The following is a 24,207-nucleotide window of genomic DNA, read 5'->3' as shown; positions in this document are numbered from 1 at the left end:
GCAAGAGACAGTAAAAGAGACAAGAGAGCATGGCGCAGTGACAGAGACAACAGGGCATGCATCAAGAGATGACAAGGGGCGGTGATAAAGACAGCAGGGGCAGGCAATGGGCTGGAAACACAGGCAACATGGCGAGGGGCTAAAGACAGAAATAACAGGGCATCGGCTGGAGTGAGCAGGGCAAGCAGTGAGCAAGTGACACGAACAGGGTATGAGGTCAGAGACAGCAAGGTAAAGGAACTCAGGAAGAGACAGGAGCTGCGGCTTCTCCTTCAGGCCCCGGGCGGGTGCAGTGCTCCCCGCCTCCTCCTCTCGTCTGCGGCTCCGTGCTCTGCCCACCCGCGCTCAGCCACCCTGCCCGCTGCCACCCGGGCGCCCTCCGCTCCCGGCCAACGCCGCCACCATCCCCAGTGCCCAGGAACCACTGAACGAGTAGATGCGGCCAGGCAGCCAGAGCGGAGCCTGCCAGCCAGAGGGAGGGAGGGTCAGGCGGGCGGACGAGCGCCCCCTGGCCGCGCCTGGCGGCAGGGACTGTGGCAGAGCAGAGGACACACTGCTACTGCTGCTGTGGCTGCTGAGACTACTTCTGGGTAACCCTGGGGAAACTCAGCGCACATGGGCTATTAAAAGCACTCGGGTTGGCAGACCTGGCAAACACCCCTCTTGGGGCCGCACGTCCCCACTACCTAGTGAAAACGCCTATTTTCGAACAAAAGTGTACACGTGCCTTTGTTCAGCTTTTCTCTGTAAATCTGGGAGTGTACTTTAGTGGCATTTTACTACCGGTGATCGTGCGTACTACGCAGTCCCTTTGCAGCGCCCCAGCGAGAAGGCACACTAGAATCAAAGCACAGGCAGATCTTTGGTGATGCACGTATTTACAGATGAAAATCCACTTCTTGATTATATGTGATTAGGGCCAAAAGCCTAGAAAAACTAGCAGGTGGAGGGGGGGGGGAGAAAGAGTGCGGCCGAGAGCAGGCAGCGTTTCCCTTGCGGGAGCGAGCTTCGCCAGGAGAGATAATTGACACATGGCGAAAAAGCTCGCTCCCTAAAGGGAATCGCCAGACGAGCACGCGTTGCCATTGGAAGCAATGCAATGTGTGCACATTTTTGCCCGCAAAGCTGTGCCGTTGACTAAAGGTCTTTTTCCTAAGCAGAGCGTGCGCGCTGCGTAGGCGAGACCTAACTAGCCCTGGTAGAAATTCACTCAGTACGAGTTTTGGGGTTATTTCTACAATGATAATTTCCCTTAAGATGAAAATGCGCTTTCTTCTACTGCGTGCACCCGAGCAAGGTTTGTAGCTCCTCGGTGAACGAACCTATTCTGGTTCCCCCACAATGATTATTGCTTAATAGCATTTTATTTATATAGAGCTGCACAGTTTGGCGCATGTGCCTAAACGCTTTAAATTAAGTACATTATAGTACATTTAAATTAAGTACAGTTATTTCTCCTATCTCAAAGAGGTAAAAGAATGCCTGAACCTCGGTTAGGGACAAAATTCGGCATTTAGGTACATGATCTTACACCCTTATTCCCCTACTCACACAGCTGAGCTATCCTCACTGGCTTACACATGAAATGAAATGAAAAGAGTTCTTATATATAGCGCGAACAGCTGCCCTGAGGCGTCCAGGCGCTAGTGAATAGATGAACCTTCTGCTGAGGTGGATAGCTAAGGGGGTAGGTTATTGTTAATTTATTTTAGTTGAAGAGGAAGGTTTTCAATTGCTTACGGAAAGTTAGTAAGTTGGAGTTGGACCTTAGATGAAGGGGGAGAGAGTTCCACAGTTTGGATGAGTTATAGGAGAAGGAACGGCCTCCTGATCTGGATGTTCGTATCTGTGGGACAACGGCTAGAAAGGCTTTGGAGGAGCGAAGCTCTTTCCTGGGGTAGTAGGGGGTAATCAGGGAGTGGTTGATTGCAGGCCCGGATTTCCAGAAGGCTTGGTGGGTAATGCACATGGCCTTGAACTTAATTCTCTCCCTAATAGGGAGCCAATGCAGTTTTTAGACCCGGACCTATGGAATTTCTGCGGGGGATTCCAAGGAGAGTGCGGGCTGCGCAGTTCTGGATCCGCTGGAGTTTATTCAGGCAGTATTCAGGGCCCCCTAAATATAGAGCATTGCTGTAGTCAATGCGGGACTGAATTAGGACTTGGATGACTACCTGTTTTGCCACAAATGGGAGAAGTGGGAGAATTTTTTTTATCAGCCTAATCAGACCAAAGCATGTAGCTGACAGTTTGGTGACTTGCGTGTTAAATGTCAGGGATTTATCTAGCCATACTCCAAGGCTTTTTATGTTGTCTCTGGGAGCAGGGGGGGCGCCTAGGTTGGGGGGCCACAGAAGCTCTAAGGTGGAAGGGGCTGAGGGGCCGAGAAACATTAGCTCGGTTTTATCCCCATTGAGCTTTAAGCATGACTGTCATCCAGCTCTTCACCTGCTCCAGACAGGGAATCAAGTTGGTCGGTGATTGCTGACTGTTCCCATGCGCATGAGAGACCACTAGCTGAGTGTCGTCCGCATAAGTGACGATCTTAATGCCATGCGGACGAACAATCTCTGCCAGTGGTCTCATGTATGCGTTAAAAAGCGTGGGACTAAGTGAGGAGCCCTGTGTCAACCCACATCCCAGAGGCTTGCTTGAGGAGACTGAGGCTCCTTTGAAGACTCGGAATGTGCGATCTTTAAGGAAGGAATCTAGCCAAGTTAGGGCTTCTCCTGATATTCCCAGGCTTAGAAGGCGGTGGAGGAGGATTTTGTGGTTCACCGTATCAAAGGCGGCGCTCAGATCAAGGAGGATCACTGCCACTGATCCCCCCCAATCTAGGATCCGCCTTGCCTCCTCTGTGACTGCCACCAGAGCCGTCTCCGTACCATGCTTGGGACGGAAGCCCGTTTGGGTGACATCAAGCAGATGGTTACTCTCGAAAAACCTGGTTAGGGAGGTGGTAATGTGTTTTTCGAGGATTTTGCTTACCCAGGGGAGCAGTGAGATGGGGCGATAATTATTAAGATTGCCAGGGTCAAGATTAGGTTTTTTCAAGAGGGCACGGACCCTGGCATGTTTCTATGTTAATGGGACTGTGCAGGTCTCTATCGAAGTAATTCCAATAGTGTGGGAAGAATTACCTGACTGACCGAAATCAGTGTATTCGGTGGGGCAGGGTCACAGGGTGAGCCAGATTTTATTTGTCACATTAGAGATTCTAGTGTTGCTGAGTCTAGCTGTGGTAGGTGGGCCAGGGTGTTATGAGACAGTTCCTCTCCTTCGGCAGCTAAAGAGGGTTCTTGGGAAGGTGGATCTGAGTCACTATCCGGGAAAGATGTATAAATTTTGTGTATTTTGTTAAAAAAGAAGTCAGCTAGATCATCACATCGGGGGGACTCATTGGAAATAGCGACCGGCGGGGAGGGGAGCGTAGTTAAGCTTTTTACCGTTGGTACATTTCTTTGGGCTTGCACTTAGCTGACATTATTTTGTCCTCGTAGTAGACTGATTGTGTTAATTTTATTGCTGATTTGTAGTCTCTAATGGCCTCTCTGTACGTGGCTTTGTCCGTGGCAGCATAGCAAAGGCGCCACTTCCTTTCCAGCCTCTTACAGATACGTTTTTTCGCTCTAAGTTCTTCCGAGTACCAGGGCGCCGTTTTATGGTGTCTTTTTGAGCTAATAGTGCGGAGAGGTAATATGGAGTCTAGAGAGCTCGTGATCCAGTTGTCGTACTCGTTGTTGCCTTTAGAGGGGTCGCTGCTGAGTACAGGTCTCATTTAGTAAGGTCATTTGCCCATTTGTTCAAACACAGTTTGGACCATTTCCTCATTGTGCGGGGGATGTGGGGGAGTGGGACACACTTGCGCGTAGTCCAAGTGAGAGGGATCAAAAAGTGGTCCGTCCAAGGAAGACGGCTGAGAGTACCGGTTACTAGTTGTGGACAGTTGCTGAAAACAGGGTCTAGTAAATGGCCTTTTATATGCGTGGGCGAGGCGACAAGCTGTTCTAGTTCTACTGCCGCTAAGCTGGCCGTCAGCTCTGTGGCGACAGTATCCTGTATATTGTCGAAGTGTATGTTGAGGTCGCCCAGTACTGTGAAGTTTGCCGGTGAAGTAATTAATTCGGCCACGGCAGAAGGCAACGCTATCGGGAACTGTTTAAGTGCCCCAGGAGGGCGGTAGATGAGGAGACCAGTGAAGCTTTTATTAGGGGAGAATTCAATGATAAAATGCATGCTTTCACAGTCTGCAATGGGCTACGAGGGGCAACAGCAGGTGTAAATGTCCTTGTAGATGATGGCGAGCCCCCCGCCTTTACCCTGGACACGGTCCCGGTGGGCGATCTGATAGCCTGGTATGAGCGCTTGAACCAGATTGGGCTCTGAGTCCTGAGTTAGCCATGTTTCAGTCAAAAAGACTATATCTGGCATGAGCTCGTCCAGTAGCATTGATATTTCCAAACTGTGTTTGGGGAGGGATCTACAGTTTAGCAGCAGCATTTGATAGTCCCGCAGCTCATTCTTATGAAGAGAGCAAATGAGCTCTGTTTTACAATGGGGGCACAGGTAAGGGATTTCCAAGGGGTAGAATGCTTGGCAGCATTTGGTTTTTGTGGTGAACCTTAGCCTGTGAAGAGAGTCACTATTGTAGTGCCTATTTGTTTCTGGGAGTGGGGGGTTGGGAATGGGGGGGGTGGCCCCTAGCCCCGGTCTGCCGCGGACGGGCGCAGACGGGCTTGCCTTTAGCGCGCCTTTGGCGCGCTGGTGGCGTGCCCGCTGCGCGTCCGGGGAAGGCACATTGTTTTTAAGAGGAAGGGGGGGTGTGGCCTCACGGCCGTGGGCGTGGCCTGTGGGCTTCGTGTGGAATGGCGGCAAGTGAGCTCTAACCCGCGGCAGCGCTGTGCTCGGCTGCGCGGAGATACCAGGTGCGGTTTAGGAGGGGAAGTGCCCAGGGAGGAGTGCACAACAAGGTAAAAAAATCACTTCCAATTTTTTAAAAAACAAGCGTACTCCCGGCTTTCCGCCTCAGGAGTTGGTCACATCTAATGCGGGCGAGGAGTTCAGCGCGACTTGTATAGTGAGCCAAGAGTGGGCTTGGCCTCACGGCCGTGGGCGTGGCCTGTGGGCTTCGTGTGGAATGGCGGCAAGTGAGCTCTAACCCGCGGCAGCGCTGTGCTCGGCTGCGCGGAGATACCAGGTGCGGTTTAGGAGGGGAAGTGCCCAGGGAGGAGTGCACAACAAGGTAAAACAATCACTTCCAATTTTTTTAAAAACAAGCGTACTCCCGGCTTTCCGCCTCAGGAGTTGGTCACACATTCGCCGAGCTTGGGCCAGACTTACTGTCATAAAAGTATTACATTGGAAAGAGACCACGGTATTCTTGGTTGCAATAATAACATTTAGGGGATACTCTGTTTCACAGCTCCCTCACGTTCGTGCTTCTCAGGCACTGAAACTACGAATAAACGTGCCTTTTTATTGTGAAGCCATATATGTACCATAAACCCTGCATCGCTAACCTTTTTTCTGATAGCAGTTCAGTTTACAAACCCTTTGCTAGGGGAACGACGACAATGTCGTTCATAGTGTACATACAGCTAGTATTTAATGGGTATTATTCAAAATAGAATGGCAACAGAGTGCATAAGGTGCAGACACCCAAACAAGGCACCAGATAGCTTTGGCAGTGCCGTTATTATTTTAAATTAGACAGCACCTGAACATCAGACCTGAGCTGGTATATATTTATTAAAATTGGTACTAGTTGGCAGTCTCGGCAAAGAAGCCAAGCTTTGAATGGGCACTGCGCGTTCACTCACTTTTGCATCCTTAAACACTCAGCTATAAAGGATACACATATGGTATACAAACAACATTAGAGCACATTCCTAAAGTTAACGGCCTGTTTACATCACTGGAATCCACTGGAAGGGGCACAACCCCCTCATATTGAGTCTACACTGTAATGCCCAAGCAGTGCAAGCTTTACACACACTACAGGTGCTGAAGGCAGCTGACCTTCTCCTGCTCTCTCAACCTCTCTTACCCTCCCTCCGCGCACACAGACAATGTAGAGAGGAAGTGGGAATCTGCCTATTGCAACTGGGATTTATCTACCTACAGACACCTTTTGCTGAGCTGCCTATGGCAAAGGCGTCCAATGCATGACGGCCAATGAGCGAGGCCGACAAAGAGCCGCCGCCTGAGAGCGAGCCTAGCCTCTCTTACCCTTCCTCCACGCACAAAGACAGGATAGAGAGGACGTGGGAATCTGCCTATTGCAACTGGGATCTATCTACCTACAGACACCTTTGCTGAGCGGGATCTATCTACCTACACACACCTTTTGCTGAGCTGCCTATGGCAAAGGCATCTAATGCAAGACGGGCAATCAGCGAGGCCGGCAAAGAGCCGCCACCTGAGAGCGAGCCTGGCCGCCCCACGGCACTGTATAACGCCGGGCTCAGGAGGAGGCCTTTTTTTTGCTGTAAGGAAAGCTTACCACAGCACTAAGCGCCCGAGGGGGACCTGCGAACTGCTGACAATGTCGCAGAGTCGGACATAAAAAATACTTAAAAAGCTCTCGGCTTTGGCAAAGGCAGCCACGTGTTTATAATTCTATGTCAGGACCGGAGGCAAGGATTATGCTAAACTTTCTCCACTTTAATGAACAGCAGCCATTTTAGGATAACAAACAACTACTAATCCCATGAAACCTAGGAATAGATCAAAACAACAATAGAGTCCACAGGTAGAGCGTCATCTTCCCTGCACCAATCAGAGGCCCTGTTGTGGATAAAGTCCTCTGTCCCTGTTCATTCCTCCTCTTTCTTCGCTGCTTGCAGCCAGTTAAGTCCTGTTTTTTCTTGTGTTCAGTGGTTTATGATTCTGAGTTATAGTACTTTGCGTTAATTTAAATCGTTGATTTCATTCATTCTGCTTACTAATGTGGGTGCTTTGCACTCGATTACCTAATTGACTTCGCTGTTGATGGCTTGGTTCTGTTAGCTACTAGTTTTGTGTGGTAACAGGCACTGTGTTTTGTTACGTGACTCAATCGGTGAACCTGTTCAATTGCAGCCCAACGTTCTTTATTTGCTTTGCACCTCAGACGAGAGGCGCGCGCCGTCACGGATCGACGCGCGCCTCGCGTTCTCCCCACTTTTTAAGTTTCTTTGGTCTCATTTACTTGACGAGTCCACCGCTACTCGGCGGACTCGCAAACAGCCGTGGGAGTGTTCCTCCCTAACGGCTGCGCTGTTGGTGCGGCTCGCGGTGCGCATTGCGGCCGCTAGAGGGCGCGCGTGTGCGTGCTCCTTGGTACGGTGTGCATTCCCTTGATTCCGCGCATTCCGCACTCGATTGATCTCGGGAAGGCAGCACCGTACGTGAGCCTGGGCCTGCCATTACGCCGGTATACGGTCTGTAACTGCTTTTAAGCAGCATTTCAGTTGTACGCCCCTGTCAAGATTGTATTATACTCTATGCTGATTGGGGGTCTGTAATAAGCCTAATATTCACAATGCTCCAAGAGTCTGTATGGCAGGTTTCCTCCTGCGGGCCCTTATTTGGCAGGTCGCCCTCTGATATACCTTGCACTAGGGCTGCTGGGCCAGGGCTGTGTCCCGATTGCAAGCACTGCTTGCTCAAAGTTGAGGCTGCCACCCAGCCCCCCATACTGAGTTAACTCTCTCTCTAATATACAATTGCATTATTTTACGGAGCTACTGGGTCTCCTTTTGGTAAATATGGAGTCATATGAGGACGAAACCTATCCTGACGAGCAGTGGGAGGAGGACCCACTCGCTTCTCTGCAGTACGATGACGATTTCCACCAGATGGTGGATTCGTCCATCTTGAAAGCGGTTGAACAGGCCATGGGGCCCCTGGAAGATCGCCTTTCCCAAAAAATTGAGCAAGCCTGCGACAGGTTGGCTAGGGCGACTCAGACTGCGTCTACTAGTATGCCTGCTGCTACTCCAGCGAGCTCAGATCCTCCGCCGGCGAAACGGCCTAGGGAGGCAGGGGTAGATTTGGATGCCTTCGCTCGCCTGAAACAGGCCTTTTTGGCGAGTAACCCCAACCCAGATATGCCACCGATGCCGGTAGATCCTGATCAAGGGGACGACGGCAATGTTGCAGGCCCTTCCTGTCCGGATCGCCCCGCAGGTTCAGCGCTGGACCCCGCAGAGGGAAATCTTTGCGCAGATATGCTTAACCCTGCAGACATCCTGCATCCAAGGTCCTCAGAGTGGGCACCCTGTGACAAGGTCGCTCTTTACGTAGCCAGCCATATCCGTCAGCCTTTAGAGGCGTCGGTTCGGAATTGCCTCAGGGCCGAGTGCCCTCGCCCTTCGTTGGCAGGCAAAGTGGCAGCCACCCCGGATATTGACCCGCGCATGGCCACCTTTCTGCAGAAATTTGTAAAAGATCCGAAAAAGGGCATTGATAGGTCTTGGCGGGCTTGCCAAGACAAACTGTTGGATGCCTTGGGACCCGTTACTAAGATCCTGGATATGGCAGAGAAGGCCAAAGCCTCTGGGTCTCTGATTTCCCCTGAACATTTGTCTTCCTGGGCCCAACGTGTTGTAGTGTTTCTTGGCAACGCTAATTGCGCCCTTTCTACAGAGCGGCGCAGGTCCCTCCTAATCAAAGTGGACCCGAAGTTGGGGGACTTAGCGGATTCTGAGGCAGGCCCGGTGACCCAAGCGGGCCTTTTCGGTGAGCCTTTCATGAAGGAACTGGGCCGTTTTGTCAACACCTTCACGTCTTTGGACCGAGCTCAGTCTTCAATTAGGAAGGTGTTTCGCCCTCGGGTTTTCCAGGGGGCCGGCCGAGGCAGGGGCCGCTCGTCCGGCCGTCCTAATCAACAGAGAGGACAAGTCTCCAATTAAGGACAATACCAAGACCAAGCCCGATTCGGGAATTTCTACCCTACAAGAGGACGGCGAAGGCGTTTGTAGGAGAGTAGGGTCTGCTTTCTATGTTCACCCCCACTTTTTGCTTTTGCTTTACTGGTTTTCGACTTAGATGTGGCTGTGGGCCTGCTAATCAGACCCACAGCCCTGCTGTTCTCTCTCTAAATTAATACTATGTACTTTAGGTGCATAACCCATTTGGATAGGATCACCTTATTGGCCCCTGTACAGTGTACCCTAGGTACCCAGGGCATAGGTGTACCCTAGGCCTACCAGGGGCTGCAGCATGTATTATGCCACCCCTGGCCTGGCCTTCCATTTTGACACAACTGGCTGATCACTCAGCTGGGGCAAGGTCGTGTAATCACCCCTTGCTTAGGTGTAGTATTCCTATACCTAACTTACATATAGACACATGTGTACCTATCAGTCACTCCTATGGCAGGCCTTGACAATCCTGGAGGCAGAGTGCTTGGTAACATGTGAGATGGTGCTCTAGCATGAGCTGAGCCTGTCTGCAGCTTTCGGAACCTTGTCCTTATAGCTGTTCTATGATATAGCCTACCATATACTCTTAAAGTGCCTTATAATCTTAGACGGTTATGGTAACTATGGTTTGGCTTTATCGAAACATGTCGTGTAAGGTGTCTAACACTGTGGAATAATACCCCCATGCCATTTCTGGACATGAGAATATTATTCCCCCCTTCTAGAGGGAAAGACATGTTAAAATCATACTTCAACTGTTGGCCTCTGACCAAAGCCTCAGCATCACAACATGGATGCTGCTGCCACGACACAAGTCTGACCTCCTGCAGCTGGGAGTGATCCCAGCCAGGGAGGCCTGGACAATAGGTTTCCTGCTTGGGGAGGTGCTAGCACCTCCCCAGACAGCCTTTAGTGTATTGGGGCAGGGTGGGCTGAAAGGAATGAGACATGCCTGGGGCACACAAGGTGTTCCTTGCATAGTCCAGTTCAAACCGGCGCTGGGGCACTCCAGCCCCAGCTCTGGCGCGAAACTGGACAAAGGGAAGTGGGTGTAACCACCCCCTCCCAGGTCCCACCCATAAGGCGTGACCTAGCAGGTATCCCAGCCCCCCAGATTAGTATAAGAGTGGGAGTTGGGCCTCAAGACTTTAGATTATCCTGAACCTGCAAAACTGAACAGAAACTCTGGACCTTCGACATTCGACGAAAGAAGAAGACTGAAGAATCTCCCTTGTAGCCAAGGAGTGGCTACCCTGTGCAAACAGGCACCATCAAGAGACTACCCTTTGCTTTGCGACCGTTCTACGAGGAACCGACTGCAGAGCCCGACCAGAGCCTTGACTTCCAGACTTCTCCGACCCTCATCCACATCTGCAGCAGAGCTGAGATCCGTGGAGGCGACGAGCGACGTGGGACCGGCTACCTGGAAAAAGTGGCTAGTAACTTACAGCGCAGCTCCTGAGGTACCCTCGAAGTTGTGCACTGGGGATTGAGAAGCCCCAACCCCAAGCACCATCTGCACCGAAGATCAGCCCCCCACACTCCACGAGTCCTGCGTGGGGCCCTTCAGCATTTTCCTGCTTGCCGCGTCTGTCCGGTTGCTTGCCCGCTGGCTAGTGGCCTCTGTGACGACGCACCCTGAAATCTTCTGCGCTGGTTTGGCTCCTCCAGACTGGCTCCCGCTTCTCTGCAAAGAAGAAGCACCCCAGACCTTCCTGGTCTGCATCAGAAGCAAGTCCTTCGTTCTTCGTGGGTTCCGCTTGCCAAGGCTTGGTGAGTCCTAGTCCAACTTCGACGCCGCCGACAGCAAGAGCCTTCGTGGGACAGCTCGCCTCCTGGTCCTGGTCGTCCTCGACGCTTCCTGGTCCTCCTGGCTGCAGCGACAAGCTTCACCTTCACCTGCAATCTTCACGACATCGCCTGGTTCCTTCCTGGTTCCACGTGGTCACTGGCTAGTGACCTTGACTCTGTCCCTTCTGCTTGCAGGTTTCTTCTCTTCTTGATCCCAGCCTTGGGATCCACCGGACACTCTTCACTGACTGCCTGTCAGCATCTTTCTTCAGGCATCCATAGGAGTCGACGACGAAAACGACGCATCTTCACCCCTATGCACCCGCAGCCTGTGGGCTAGGTAACTTGGGTACTCCGGTGCTCATCAGGATAGTGACTATCCTAGTGTCTAGTTTTCAAGTCTCAACTTCCTAGCTACTCCGGAAGTGTCCTAAATCTACCGTTTTCTAAACTGTACTATTGCTATTGACTTTTACGCATTACGCGTGAGTGTTTCCACTCTGCACACGAATCCCGTGGGCCTCCCACTTCCTAACTAACGCTAGTGTAGTGTAGCCCCAGCGATTCCCTAGGCCTAGGCCTATTCTATTTCCGTGACAGTGGTTCTTATACCACTTACTTAGTATATGGTTTGCGTGGCCCCTAGGGCCTAACTGTATTACTTACCTGTGTGACTTAATGTATGCTTAAATAAGACTGTGTTGTACTTACCTCTAATCTCATAAAGAGTGCTGAGGGTTTGTTTAGAATAAATACACTTTATTTTATATATATATCTGGTGTGGTGTCCTTTCATTTGGTATTCAAGGGATTATATATGGTATCACAGCTGGCTTCACATGCCATTCAGAGTTTAGCCTAAGACTGCTCTTGTCCGTGCTACCACTAGGATAGCTGGTCTATAAGGTTGACTTTACAACCAATCACCATAAGGGTATTTGGACTGATATAAGGTGTACACTAGAACTAGTGACATCATACATCAGGCCAACTTCTCACATTGGTGAGCAGCGGTTGGGATCTGAGCTTGCTGTTGTAATACCATTGTAATCTTAAGATACTAAATTGAAAGATCACACAGATATTGTCTAGGTACATATAACATAGATTATAATACTTAAGTCCTACTGGACTTTGTAGTTGTAGGTTGAAGGGAGTAACACACCCTGACTACAACTACTAGAGAGGTTTAGTAGATACAACTAGTGTAGGTAGGTGCACACACCACACCCTCACTAGATCATGTCTCTGAGAGGAGATCAAGTAGATGCTCTCTCAGGAGGGTCAGGTCTGCAGAAGACCCCCTCTAGATATGATACCTTAACATTCCAGGAGATGAGACAATTGTGTACCTCCAGAAGAATAAAACAGGGTGCAAACCCTACCCTCCTTCAGTTAAGACAACTCCTAGAGGAGTATGACATTCTTAAGGCATCTCAGGCAGGTGCCCTAGGCACAGAGGAGGGTCTACCCACCACAGAGGAGTCAGAGGAGACTTCAGATGAAGAGGTAGACAGCCAGGGCCAAGTAGGAAGACTTAGCCAGGCTAACCTAAGTTTACATGGGAGTTTGCATGGGGTCCCCCCATACAGACCCACAAGTAGGCTTACACAGAGAAGCAGGAGGGACAGATCCCCTTCAAGGGAATCCATCCACTCCCATGTCTCTAACATCTCTAATGCTTCCTCTCACAGGGGAATGACTTCACCTGAGAGAAAGGAGCATGCAGCCAGAATGAGGGAGGCTAATCTGAGGATTCAGAGGGAAGAACTTGCCCTTGCCAAAGAGAAGCTTGCTCTGGCTAGAGAACAAAAGTTAAGTGGGTTAGAACCCACTGGTGGCAGCAACATTCCTAGAGATAGAGACAGGCACTATGATAATAGAAACCTGAGCAAGATTGTCCCTCCCTACAAGTGTGGGGATGACATCCACAAATGGATAACTGCTTCGGAGAGAGCTTGCAAAGTACAGCAGGTACCCCAAAGTCAGTGGGCAGCTATCTTGTGGCTCTCCTTCTCTGAGAAAGGAAGAGACAAGCTCCTCACAGTTAGTGATGAGGATGTAGATAATTACACTGTCCTGAAGAGTGCTCTGATTGATGGGTTTGGCCTAACCACTGAACAATACAGGTTGTTGTTCAGGGATACCCAGAAGACACAGACTCAGGACTGGACTGACTTTGTAGATTGTGCCACTAAGGCTCTGGAAGGCTGGCTAATGGGAAGTAAGGTTAAGGACTATACAGGATTGTATAATTTGATCATGAGAGAACAAATACTTAACAACTGTCAAAACCAGCTATTGCATCAACACCTGATTGATTCTGATCTGACTTCTCCCCAAGAATTGGGAAAGAAGGCAGATAGATGGGTCAGGACTAGAGTTAAGCAGAAAAACCAGAACCAGGGCGGTGATCAGAAAAAGGCAGACCAGAAGGGTAATGATCAGAAACAAAAAGACCAGAAGTCTTCACCAGGCCCCCAAAAGGCTCAGGGGGAGGGTGGTCCCAAAAAGGATAAAAAGAAAGATGGCCAAAAGAAACCATGGTGCAACTATTGTAAGTCCAACTCACATTGGTTTAGTGAGTGCACCAAAAAGGATAAGCCCCCAGCCACCATTGCCCCTAAGGCAACTGTACCCCCTAGTTCAGCTGTAAGTGGTGGTTCCCAGCAAAAGGGTGTAGTAGGGTTAACCCTGGGAACTGAGGAGGATTCTGGCCTAGTCAGAGTACCTACTCAGGCTGTTCTGATCTGTGATGGGGACTTAGCTTTGTCCTCTACTGTAGGCCCCAGTAACCTGGGCAAGTACAGACAGACACCTTTTATCAACCAAAGAATGGCTCAGGCCTACAGGGACACTGGGGCTAGTGTCACAATGGTGACACCTGCCTTTGTGGACCCTGGACAGATCATACTAGGTGAGAATTACCTAGTGACCAACGCTAGCAATGCCACTACCTCCCATAGTGTGGCTATTGTTAACTTCTCCTGGGGAGGGGTAACTGGCCTCAAGAAAGTTGTTGTTAGTTCAGACCTTCCTGTAGAGTGTTTACTGGGCAATGATCTTGAAACTTCAGTTTGGTCTGAAGTGGAGTATAGGACCCATGCAGAAATGCTGGGGATAGATGCACATGTCCTTGCTGTGACCAGGTCACAGGCCAAAAAGTGCACCACTGAACAAGTGCTGGATCCTGAAACTATGGACCAGTCACAACCCAAGAGAAAGAGCAGTAGGGTTAAGGCTGTGCCTTCCCCCCTGCCTCAGGTGGTGGATCAGCCCTCCCAGGAGGATGATTCTGAGAGCCCTGAAGGAAGTGTCCTAGAAGAACGTGAACCTGATCAGGTTGAGTTTCTTGGGACAGGGGGACCTTCAAGGGCAGATCTGAGGCAGGCTCAATTAGACTGCCCCTCTCTTGAACCCCTCAGACAGCTGGCTGCTGCTGAGGCTGCAGGGAATGCTCAAGGTACCCATAGAGTGTATTGGGATGAAGGGCTACTGTATTCAGAGGCTAGAGACCCCAAGCCTGGTGCATCCAGGAGGTTGGTCATACCACTGAAGTTCAGAGCCTTCCTTCTAACCTTGGCCCATGATATTCCCCTTGCAGGACATTTAGGCCAGAACAAGACTTGGGACAGGCTTGTCCCTCACTTTCACTGGCCCCATATGTCAGAAGATACTAAGGAGTTTTGTCGCTCCTGTGTCACCTGCCAAGCCAGTGGCAAATCAGGTGGCACCACAAAGGCCCCCCTCATACCACTACCTGTGGTGGGGGTCCCCTTTGAAAGAGTGGGCATAGATATTGTAGGACCAATGGACCCACAAACAGCATCTGGGCACAGATTCATACTGGTGATAGTGGGCCATGCCACCAGGTACCCAGAAGCAATTCCCCTGAGGACCACAACAGCTCCTGTTGTGGCAAGGGCCCTGCTTGGAGTATTCTCCAGAGTGGGCTTTCCAAAGGAGGTCATTTCTGACAGAGGTACCAACTTTATGTCAGGATACTTGACTGCAATGTGGAAGGAGTGTGGTGTTAACTATAAGTTCACCACACCCTATCACCCACAGTGCAATGGGCTTGTTGAGAGATTCAACAAGACCCTAAAGGGAATGATAAAAGGATTACCAGACAAGCTTAGGCGAAGATGGGACATCCTTTTACCCTGCCTTCTGTTTGCTTACAGAGAGGTCCCACAAAAGGGGGTTGGCTACAGCCCTTTTGAGCTTTTGTTTGGGCATCCTGTAAGAGGACCCCTATGTTTGGTGAAGGAAGGATGGGAGAGACCTCTCAGACAACCCAAACTAGACATAGTGGATTATGTACTTGGTCTCCGCTCCAGGATGGCAGAGTATATGAAGAAGGCTTCTAAAAACCTTGAGGCAAGCCAAGAACTCCAAAAAGCTTGGCATGACCAAAAGGCTGTGCTGACTGTTTACCAGCCAGGGCAGAAAGTGTGGGTGTTGGAGCCAGTGGCCCCAGCAGCACTCCAAGACAAATGGTCTGGACCCCACACTATTGTTGAGAAAAAGGGAGAAGTCACCTACTTGGTGGACCTTGGGACTCCCAGAAGCCCCCACAGGGTGCTTCATGTCAACAGATTGAAGGCATATGTTGACAGGGCAGACATGGGGCTACTCATGGCTACAGATGAGGGGCAGGAGGAAGAGAGTGACCCTCTCCCAGACCTGTTGACTCAGAACCCTGATGATGGCTCAGTTGATGGTGTGGTCTTTTCTGACAGCCTCACTGTCCATCAGCAACAGGACTGCAGACAGGTTCTGCAATCCTACAGACATATGTTCTCTCTGACCCCAAGTCAGACAAACTGGTGCACCCATGAGGTGGACACTGGTGACAGTCTGCCTGTGAAGAGTAAAATCTACAGGCAACCTGACCATGTCAGGGACTGCATAAAAGTTGAGGTACAAAAGATGTTGGAGCTGGGAGTCATTGAACCTTCAGAGAGCCCTTGGGCTAGTCCTGTAGTTCTTGTGCCAAAACCTCACACCCAAGATGGTAAGAGAGAGATGAGGTTTTGCGTGGATTACAGAGGTCTCAATGCTGTCACTAGGACAGATGCCCACCCAATACCTAGGGCAGATGAGCTCATTGACAGACTGGCAGCTGCTAAGTTTTTGAGCACATTTGACCTAACAGCAGGCTACTGGCAAATCAGACTAGCTGAGAGTGCAAAGGCCAAAACTGCTTTCTCGACCCCAGGAGGACATTATCAATTTGTGGTAATGCCCTTTGGTTTGAAGAATGCACCTGCCACTTTCCAAAGGTTGGTGAATCAAGTCCTTACTGGGTTGGATGATTATTGTGCAGCTTATCTTGATGATATTGCTGTCTTTAGCTCCACCTGGGAGGATCACCTCGTCCACCTGAGGAATGTTTTAGAGGCCCTGCAAAAGGCAGGCCTCACTATCAAGGCCACTAAGTGCCAGATAGGGCAGAGCAAGGTTGTATACCTGGGCCACCTAGTTGGTGGGGGTCAGGTTCAACCACTGGAGAGCAAGATCCAGACCATAAAGGACTGGGCTCCTCCAACTACCCAGACTCAGGTCAGAGCTTTCTTGGGCCTGACTGGGTACTATAGAAAGTTTGTTAAGAATTATGGGTCCATAGTGACACCACTTAATGACTTGACCTCCAAGAAGATGCCAAAGAAAGTTCAGTGGACAGTAAGCTGTCAAAAAGCATTTGATGACCTGAAGCAGGCCATGTGCAGTGCACCTATTCTGAAAAGTCCAGACTACTCCAAAGAGTTCATTGTCCAGACAGATGCTTCTGAGTTAGGTGTGGGAGCTGTTCTTTCACAACTGAATGTAGATGGTCAAGACCAGCCCATTGCTTTTATAAGTAGAAGGCTGACCCCTAGAGAGAAACGTTGGTCAGCTATTGAGAGGGAGGCCTTTGCTGTGGTTTGGGCCCTGAAGAAGCTGAGGCCATACTTGTTTGGCACTCACTTCAAGATTCAGACAGACCATAAGCCCCTCTTGTGGCTAAATCAGAGGAAGGGTGAAAATCCCAAACTTCTTAGGTGGTCCATTTCCCTACAGGGGATGGACTTCACAGTGGAACATAGACCTGGGACTGACCATGCCAATGCAGATGGACTCTCCAGATATTTCCACTTAGAACATGAAGACTCAACTGGTCAAGGTTAGTTTAATGTCCCTAAGTTTGGGGGGGGGGGGGTTGTGTAGGAGAGTAGGGTCTGCTTTCTATGTTCACCCCCACTTTTTGCTTTTGCTTTACTGGTTTTCGACTTAGATGTGGCTGTGGGCCTGCTAATCAGACCCACAGCCCTGCTGTTCTCTCTCTAAATTAATACTATGTACTTTAGGTGCATAACCCATTTGGATAGGATCACCTTATTGGCCCCTGTACAGTGTACCCTAGGTACCCAGGGCATAGGTGTACCCTAGGCCTACCAGGGGCTGCAGCATGTATTATGCCACCCCTGCCAACTTCTCACAGCGTTACAGAGGCGGCAGAGGCGGAGGAGCCTCCAACTCCAATTCTTCCTGTGAGTGTTCTCCCTTCTTCCCTTCTAAGGGTGGGGGGCCGTCTGGCTCGTTTTTTCCCGGCCTGGACTTCTCTCACGGGGTATGCATGGGTTCTCCAAACCGTTCAGGGCTTTCATATAGAGTTCCTCGGGGACCCCGTCCAGCCGTCCCCTCCTCATCCTCTCTCGTTCTCCTCCGCCGACGCTGCGCTGGTCGACCAAGAGGTGCGTTCCCTGTTGACCAAAGGGGCTGTTATAGAATCCCTACCCCATCCCAATGGTTTTATCAGCAACCTTTTTGTGGTGGACAGGACGGACGGAGGTCAGCGTCCAGTGATCAACTTGCGCGAATTCAACGAGTGGCTGGTTTACCGTCACTTCAAGATGGAGGGGATCCATCTTCTTCGCGATCTGCTCAGACCGCACGACTGGCTGGTGCGTCTCGATCTCAAGGATGCGCATCTGACGGTTCCCATTTTTCCCCCGCACCGGAGGTTTCTCCAGTTTCTCTGGCAGGGAGTCACCTACGAATTCGCCACTCTTCCCTTCGGTCTGTCCTCCGCCCCTTGGTGTTTCACCAAGGTCCTCCGTCCAGTAATCGAAAAGCTACGGGCGTCCGGCATACGTCTCATTGTTTACTTGGACGACATCCTTCTGATGGCGCAGTGTCCCTCAACCTTGTCTCGTCAACTCCAAACGACGGTCGATCTGCTTCAGAGTCTGGGCTTCGTGATCAACGAAGCAAAGTCTACTCTGGTCCCGTCCCAGACTGTAGTCTTCCTGGGGTTCACGATCGATTCTGTGGCGGCGACACTCAGTCTTCCTTCCCGCAAGTTGGCGAAGATCCGCCACGAACTCAGGAGGGCGTAAGTGCAGCCTCATCTTTCTCTCAGGCAACTGGCCCGTCTGGTAGGTTTGCTGTCGGCGTCGATTCAGGCCATATTTCCGGGACCGCTCCATTACAGGGCCCTACAGCGTCTCAAAGCCTATCATCTTCGCAAGGGTTATTCCTACTCTCAGAAAGTGCCCCTCTCGGCGGAGGCCAGGGAGGAGATTCAATGGTGGCTCACCAACATGGAGGCCTGGAACGGGCGAGCGAATTTTCGGTTCCGCGCCCGATATTGTTATCGAATCAGACGCCAGCAGATCCGGCTGGGGAGCTCGCTGCGGCGAGTTCACAACAGGCGGTGTGTGGTCACCACAAGAGCAACAGTTACATATCAATTGTCTGGAGCGCTTGGCGGGATCCTTTGCGATCCAATGCTGGACCAAGGACTCCGTTCAGTCTTGCGTATTGCTGAAGATGGACAATGTGTCGGCGGTCCGGTACATCAACCATCTTGGGGGAACAAGATAGAGAGCTCTCGGACCTGGCGACGAATCTATGGCGCTACTGCCTTCAGAACCACGTGTCAGTGACGGCGGAGTACTTGCCAGGTCGGCACAACCAGGTGGCGGATTTTCATTCTCGTCATTTTCACGACGGGAGCCTGTGGAAGCTGCATCCAGGGATTTTTTTCGGCCCTCCAGGATATCTGGGGTCCATTTACGGTCGACCTGTTTGCTTCCCGGTTGGACCATCAGCTCCCTCGGTTCTTCAGTTGGAGACCAGATCCCCTGGCGGCTCAGACAGATGCTTTTCTTCAGAATTGGACGAACTAGCGAGGTTATGCTTTTCCCCAGTTTGCGATGCTGACCAGGGTCTCAGCTCAAGTCCGTCGCCAGAATGCGGACGTGGTCCTAGTCTCTCCAATTTGGCGATCTCAAGTATGGTTTCCAGTTCTTCTGGAACTTTCCTGGGATTCTCCAATCCCACTCCCCCGTCTTCCGAATCTTCTGCTCAGTCCGGAAAACATGGCTCATCCTCTGATCGCGCAGGGTTCACTCGCCCTCATGGCGTGGAGGATTACAGGGGACGCTGGGCGGTCCCAGGACTTTCGGGAACGGCTGAGAAATTCATGTCTAAGGCTTGGGCCCATAGCACCATCAAACGGTACCGGTCAATTTGGAGAAGATGGTGTCATTGGTGTGTGCGACGGGGTCTCAATCCCGTGGCAACGGACGTGACCTCCATCTTGAATTTTTTAGCCAGCCTGGCGGAGGAAGGCTTGGCTTATAGAACCGTCAATACCTTTCGTTCAGCCATTTCCGCTGGTCACGCGGTGATAGACGGTTCTCCAGTGGGCGAACACCCATTAGTGTGTCGGCTTCTCCGGGGCATTTGCCTTTCTTTACCTCCTGATCCCCGTTATTCCAAACTTTGGGATGTAAATCAAGTTTTAAACTTGTTTCTTTCCTGGCAACCTAACTGGTTCTTATCGCGGAAGGAACTATCGGCGAAGCTAGCAATGCTTCTGTGCCTTGTGTCCTGCAGAAGGATGTCTGATGTGAGAGCCTTCAATATTTCCGGCAGGGTTTTTTCCCCTTCGGGGGTTACTTTCATGATCCGTAGACGGACGAAGTGTGGGACGGCATCCATCTTGTATCAGGCTTTTCCGGATGTCCCCAAGTTGTGTGTCGTCTCTTGTCTCAAAGCGTACGAAGAAATGTCGGAAGAGTTTCGCCTGCCGGGCGAACAACAACTGCTTATTGCGCTCAAGAAACCTCAAAGCGGTCTCCTCTCCCACCATTGCCTGTTGGGTGAGGTGGGTGATGCAAGAAGCGGGGATTGATCTTCGAGCCTTTGGGGCTCATTCCGCTAGAGGAGCAATGGCCTCTAAGGCTTTTTCCCTGGGAGCTCGTCTGGAAGACATTCTGAATGCAGCAGATTGGTCTTCAGACTCTACGTTTAAACGGTTTTACTTCAAACCGATTAACGATATGGCTCATTTGGTGGTGAGCAAGCTTTAAACGAGCATAATCCTCGCCTCCGGTCCTGACATAGAATGAAAAATTTCCTAGCTATCGTAACGGAAAGTTTCAATTCTATTAAGGACTCGGAGGCGAGGATTATCCCACCCAGGGTTCGCGGTCCTCCGTGATACCTTCCCACCCTCGTACTAGGGTAAGTAACGATTTTTCTGGTCTTGTTATTTCACTGTTAGCTGTTTCTTGGCGATGTCCTCTCCCCTACAGGTGAAACCTTAGCCATGGCTATCGCTGATACTCCTTTTTTTTGTCCTTCAGGCGATTCTGGAAAACAAGATTCATGATACCTACTGTCTGCCTGACTTACAGCAACGAAAGAGAAGGAATGAACAGGGACAGAGGACTTTATCCACAACAGAGCCTGTGATTGGTGCAGGGAAGATGACGCTCTACCTGTGGACTCTATTGTTGTTTTGATCTATTCCCTAGGTTTCATGGGAATAGTAGTTGTTTGTTATCCTAAAATGGCTGCTGTTCATTAAAATGGAGAAAGTTTAGCATAATCCTCGCCTCCGAGTCCTTAATAGAATTGAAACTTTCCGTTACGATAGCTAGGAAATTTTTCATTGCATGGCGCTTTCACTTAAAGTGAAAGCGCGATGCAATTATAAACACGCCGCTGCCTTTGCCAAAGGAGAATGATCACAAAAAAGTGCGTAGCGGCTAATTAGGAGACAAGGTCTCCCGCTGCAAAAAAAGATCAAATCCCGGTGGGCGGGGCTTAAAGGAGACAGGGTTGCAACAAGCGCCTATTGACATGCCTTAATTGCATAATTTGTGACGCAAAACGACGCGCACAAATCAAAACTTAAGGCGGAGCTGAGACGAGGCTTCTGGAATCGTATCGATTCCAAGAACCCTCATAAGACAAGTGCAGCGCATGCACTGCTGACGTCAGGCCGAGACCTAAAAACAGTGCAGGTGGACCGAGAGAAGGAAGTGATGTTACTGAATTCTACATTAAAACACATTGTTCAATTGTTTAATGTTCCAACAGCCAGTTTGCAGAGAATATGGTGGTATGATATGTGTATGAAAATGTGCAGAAGACTATTGTTCGCAAAAATTGGTGTGACAAAAGAATAACGTTGAGAAAGGAACTGGGGTTACAATACATACGTCCCCATTCGTTTAATAACCATTTTTTAGACTGTAGGTTTATTTCATTGAGTTACCTCTGCAGGGATTACTGATATGTCTGGATTGATGTACATGTTTTCCAAATGGGTGGAGGCCAACCCAACGCGCAGATGTGAAACAATAACTATGGCAAAATTGTTACTGAAGAAACTTTTTGCACAGAGTGGAGCACCGGTGTAGAGTGATCAGGGTGGAAATATTAAGAATGAAATAATGAAACTAATCTGTGAGGCTGCAGGCATCACCCAGAGATTGCAGTGTGCCCCAGTTGTAAGTCCTGGTGGAGAGACTAAATGTTGCGATAACGAACAAGCTGGCAAAATTGTGTCACTCCATCACAGTGAAATGGCCAGATGCCTCTTCCACCTTAGTTTCTCTTCGGGTGCAGAGGACTGAGTTTTAAGGCCCTGAATGCCTGGCGAATGGCACCTTGGGAAAGACCCGGATGTAAACATTTGCATTCTAACCCAGAAGCGTTGAGTCTCATTGCCAGCACTACCCTAACTTGGCAGCTCAGGAAAGTGAACCAAATCCTCACTAGTCTGTGGGGATGAAGGGCAGACAGAAGCTGTAGGTCAAGATGCCTCGCCCAGAAGATTGTCAAGGGACATGTAGGGAAATTCAGGATGTATCTACTGGCGATGTCTCGGTATAGGCCATGCATCTAGGATCTAAAGCAGGGAGGTGCCAGCTATTAAAAGGTAGAATCTGCTTAAGAAATATGTCACGCAAAAGCCAGACTCTAGAATAGACTATGAGCCAGATGGTGAAGGGAAGGAGGTGAATAAAGCAATATCACCAGTTATATAATACAATTAACTAGGTGTTTACCGGATAGAAAGAAACAGTACAAAATGACCGCATGTAGTCATTTTTCCAACGGCCCTTACTTCCCAGGGTTGTCGGAGAAGTTTGGCCATGGCAGAGACAGTACTCTCCGCTGAGGCCAAACTCAAGGTCCGATCACATTTAAATCAGGAGGGCGGACTTTCATACTTGCGATATGTTGTGACCGAGTATACATACTGCCAAACATCTGTGCAATGGCAGTATATTCTTTTGCTAGAGACATCATGAAACACACAATAGATAATATATTAATAACATGTATTGCATTATATTCACTGCTGTTTTGTAGGAAAAAGGATATTCCTCTTCATCAGTTATGTTGGCGTACTGTGCCAAGACAGCAGCCTTCCTCTGTTTCTCTTCCTCTGAAATTTCCTTCGGTTTCACCACAATCTGGGCCTGCTTCTCCATCATGCTTGCAATCGCTTTGATCTCATCTAGGCAAAACAAGATTGGTTTGACTAAAGCAAATCCCAAAAGGTGACCATAGCAAAACTTTCAAGGAATTCAATAATCCAGTTTTTACCCCAGCTAATATGCACCAGCTTCAAGTCACACATTTCATTCCTGGCGAGTCCAGCTCAAAAACACAAACACACACAAAGAAAGGATCAACACCAAATGGGGTTTAAGCACTCAAACTTCTGCAAATTGTTCGCAATATGAATGACTAGATGTTAGATGAATTAAGACCTGATCAAAAGTGGATGTTCATTAACATGTTAATGAATTTTTTTTTTTAGATAAGCACAGAAAAACTCAGAAGGGATCAATTATTTATAGGCAAAAAAAAGGGGTATGAGGTTTGTTACAGACTAATTAGGATCGAGGAGGAATGAGTTGAAGATAGTAACTAATCTAAGGTGTAAGGACGAATTTATGACAAGGGAGCAAGGAGGCGAGTGTGGAGCATGCAAGATTAAAGGTAGGGGAAGAATCATAAGAGGAATATGTAGACGTGAGAGGAGCACATAAAATGGTTTGGGGAAGATACCAGCATGTAGGAGGGATCTGCAAAGAGGCAGGTACTGGGTGTGAGGGACTCTAGCATGGTGGACAGAGAGGCTTAAATAACACTAAGGGAGTATGCTCAACGATGGAGCAGAGAATGGAAGTAAAATAGGAAGAATGATAAGCATGTCGAAAGTACGCATGATGGATTAGCAAGTAGGAACAATGAGTAATCATGTATGAGGGGCAGGACAAAGGTGCAATACAGGAAAGAATGAGGCATGGGTAGAGCAGCATATCGCGCAAAGGAGGAGGGATAGGAGAGCATGTAGGATATAGGAACAGGGAGATGACAGTGGAGAATATTGAATGGCGAGAAAAGTGCAAAATAAACTATGCAAATATGTGAACACAGGCGAGAAGAGTTTAGGAAGCAGATACGATGGAATATGTACGTAAAGTGCAGCAGGAATGGGAATAATGAAATCTTTAAAGGCACCTGTATCAAAGTGGATAAAGGAACAAGTAGGAATATCAGTGAATGGATAATGCAAGGCAGGAATCAAGGTGAGGATGAACATAGGCAGGAGAAGGAAGGGGGATGAAGGAATATACATGGCCAAGCAGAGATGAAAGGGAGATAAAGGAGCTTGCAAAGCAGGAACAGCGAAGGAAGTGAAGAAGCATGCAAGAAAAAGGCAGCACTAGCGATTAAGGTGCATATATCATAAGAAAATGAAGGGGTGAGCATTCAATTGTTCCCAGGATCACTGCTTTTGCCTGGGCTCCTGGTGGGACTTCAGACGTTTGGCCATTGTTAGGGACTTAAGGAGCAGTGAGGACACACGAGATCTAAGGAACAGAGATGGTGTGTTGCTGCTTACCGACAGCACAGAGAGGCTATTCTGCTGCAAGCTTCTCAAGGATGATAACGAGGAGTCCCCTTGGTATGTCTTTGAATGGTACTGTGGTGTGATGAGAAAGAAGCTGTGGCAACTTCTAATAGAAAGAGCAAAGCTAACGTAGACATGGAGGAACTCTGCATCACTCCACTCTATGACACTGCATCATCAGAACGAACGCGTCGTTAGTATGCACTCTTTCAGCACGCAAGTCGTTACAATGACTTGCCTTAGAAGGGCACTGGACTTTGGAATAGGATCATTTACTATTCCAACTCCAGTCTGTGC

At 49.6% G+C, this 24,207-nt stretch overlaps 1 protein-coding gene across 3 annotated transcripts in view; it reads right to left on the bottom strand.

Moving 5' to 3' along the window:
• The window catches only part of CCDC43 (coiled-coil domain containing 43), a 212,280-nt gene that overhangs the window by 49,270 nt on the left and 138,803 nt on the right, over window positions 1-24,207 (bottom strand). For all 3 annotated transcript variants that reach the window (XM_085646727.1, XM_085646729.1, XM_085646730.1), the window contains one exon: window positions 22,368-22,503. In XM_085646727.1, coding sequence (XP_085502853.1) covers window positions 22,368-22,503 — 136 coding nt within the window. The remainder of the gene's footprint in view (window positions 1-22,367; window positions 22,504-24,207) is intronic.

This window comes from Triturus cristatus, chromosome 1_1, assembly GCF_964204655.1.
Source record: "Triturus cristatus chromosome 1_1, aTriCri1.1, whole genome shotgun sequence".
Classification (NCBI taxonomy): domain Eukaryota; kingdom Metazoa; phylum Chordata; class Amphibia; order Caudata; family Salamandridae; genus Triturus; species Triturus cristatus.
This window is presented reverse-complemented; position numbering and strand designations above follow the sequence as displayed.